General features: G+C 43.2%; 1 protein-coding gene across 1 annotated transcript; it reads right to left on the reverse strand.

Annotated features, from left to right (window-relative positions):
- Nucleotides 1-1609: 1609 nt before the first annotated feature.
- On the reverse strand, nt 1610-1813 carry PHYSODRAFT_536399 (hypothetical protein; the record flags this gene model as incomplete). Its single annotated transcript, XM_009541817.1, has 1 exon — nt 1610-1813. A coding segment is annotated over one exon (204 nt), but the record flags the coding sequence as incomplete, so codon positions are not given.
- Between the last annotated feature and the right edge of the window lie 322 nt (nt 1814-2135).

Here is a 2135-nt window from a genome sequence, read left to right on the forward strand (position 1 = left end):
CCAACCTCGAGTTGATATAGGTAGCAGTCAAAATTGGTCGCTTTTCCCAAAACGCAAGATCAATTTGCCAAGAGTTGGGGTTATGCGAAGCTATTTTGAAGCCATTGAATCTCTTATTTTGCTTTTGATATCGTTGAATATCAGTCTGACTCACATACCAATCCTTTACAATTTTGAAAGTTATCTTAGGATTTAACTCCTTTGCCTTCTGATACAGAGCTTGAGCTCCAATAAAACCGGTTTTTGGGTCATAGTAGAGTTTCTTTAATAGCGCGTCCATGATCTATATTTACATTTAAAAAAATCCCCAGTGGTTAGCTGCTTAAATATCAAGTGGTTCAGTCGTGATACCATCACCAAGTACTCGACGTTTGTCATAATAGTAGTTAAGCGCTGTTTTGGTTTGAGTATAGGTGATGATAGACTTGGTTTCTTTCGATAGTCTGAACCCCTTGTTTGTACCTTGTAGCGTGATGCGATCCCGTACGACAGTCTCAAACCCATCAGGATTAAGAACACCATTGTTTCGACCACTTCCCTGTTGAATACCCTTCGCTGAAACCTTTACTTTGTATGTCTCATTAGGTAGGTAGCAAATATAGTTCTTATTCGATAGTGAGACCATAGCATCACCTGACCATTCATCTTTGAACAAACCAGGCGTACGGCGATCAAACTTAGCTACCTCAGTGTTGTAGTCGCGTGGGAACCAATCGTATTTATGCTCCTTGAAGTGGGTTCGTAGGTCAGGCTTGATACAGTCTTGAAATGGATTATCACAGCTGAAAGCGATATAAGCCGAATCAGTGTCCATCTCCTGATACTGGAAGTCAGAGCGGTTGAAGTAGAAATCTATGCAGTCGTAGTAGAACTGTAGCATACGTAGCTTAGCAAGCTGATAGATAGCAATCGATAAATGGATTGGGTTCTTGTTATTAAGGCGGCGTTTCTTCATGGTGATTTCACACGCATCATTAAGCTCTTCCAACCCATGGAAAGTAAAGTGTTCGATCTTGTTCTTAATAGCTTTGTCGCTCGACTCATACTTGACCTCTTTATGCTTGCTCATGTCCATTCCAGATCGACCAAAAGCACTGTTGCCTACCAGTTTCATCATCTCGGCAATCATAGCCTTAGACTTATCAACATCACCCTCTCGCCGGGCGTTTGATACAGCCTCCATAAATGGAGCAAAAGCCTTATGGGAGCTCGCTTTTATGAAGCTGTAAGTCGTGGTGATCTCCAAACCATGAGAGAGATACCACTTCAGCAAAGGTGCGTATATGAGAATCTTTTCACCAAAGTAGCTACCTATCAGCTTACGAGCTGGTTTTGCTCGGCTTTGCTTACGTGCCTCGTTGTACTTGTACATGTGATGACCAATGACACTCTCATCAGCACAATCGATTAGCGTGTTCTTGAAGATTGGGGTCATCTCTGAGAAGTAGTCTTTTAAGTGCTCTGGTGTGCGAATATCACACTCGAGGAAGCCGAAAATTTTATTAGAAACGATGTCCTCGACAATGCCGTCATAAGCCTCGATCGTAGTCAATCGTCCGCATGGCATCTCATTACCAAGTGCCCATAGGTATAGAGCGTTGGCATCGTATCCGATAATTTTCTTACAGAGCTTACCTCCACGAATCTTCGTCTCGTTGCGCTTAGCGTAGCGATTAAAGATAATAGATGGACCTCCAGCAATGTTGGCCTTCATCTTAGCGTAGATGCACTTTTCCTCCTTATCAATGCTATACACCAATCTGTCCGAGTTGAACTCAAGCAACTTCTTGTAGCGGAATCCCTTGAGCGACATGTCCTTACGGGCGGTGTTGCACTTGATACAGCTAACCAATACGTTGCCATCGATGTGTCCAAGCTTGTTGTTGATACGGTCTGCTGAAGCATTATCGACGGTCAGCGGGCAGTAGCATAAACCACACAGATACTTTTGCTTTTGCAGCAATGTATTCAAGTGAGCAAGTGTCATACCAAATTCCCGCTTTGCCTTAGCATCCTGACTCTTGTAGCCACCCATACGCTGGGGTGAAAATTGGAATGCGTTAGCAGCTGTCTTATCCGGATATCGGAGACTGTTAAAGCAGGTCTGATACATAACTTTTTCACTAAGTCCTGGT

Source organism: Phytophthora sojae, assembly GCF_000149755.1.
Source record: "Phytophthora sojae unplaced genomic scaffold PHYSOscaffold_35, whole genome shotgun sequence".
NCBI lineage: Eukaryota > Oomycota > Peronosporomycetes > Peronosporales > Peronosporaceae > Phytophthora > Phytophthora sojae.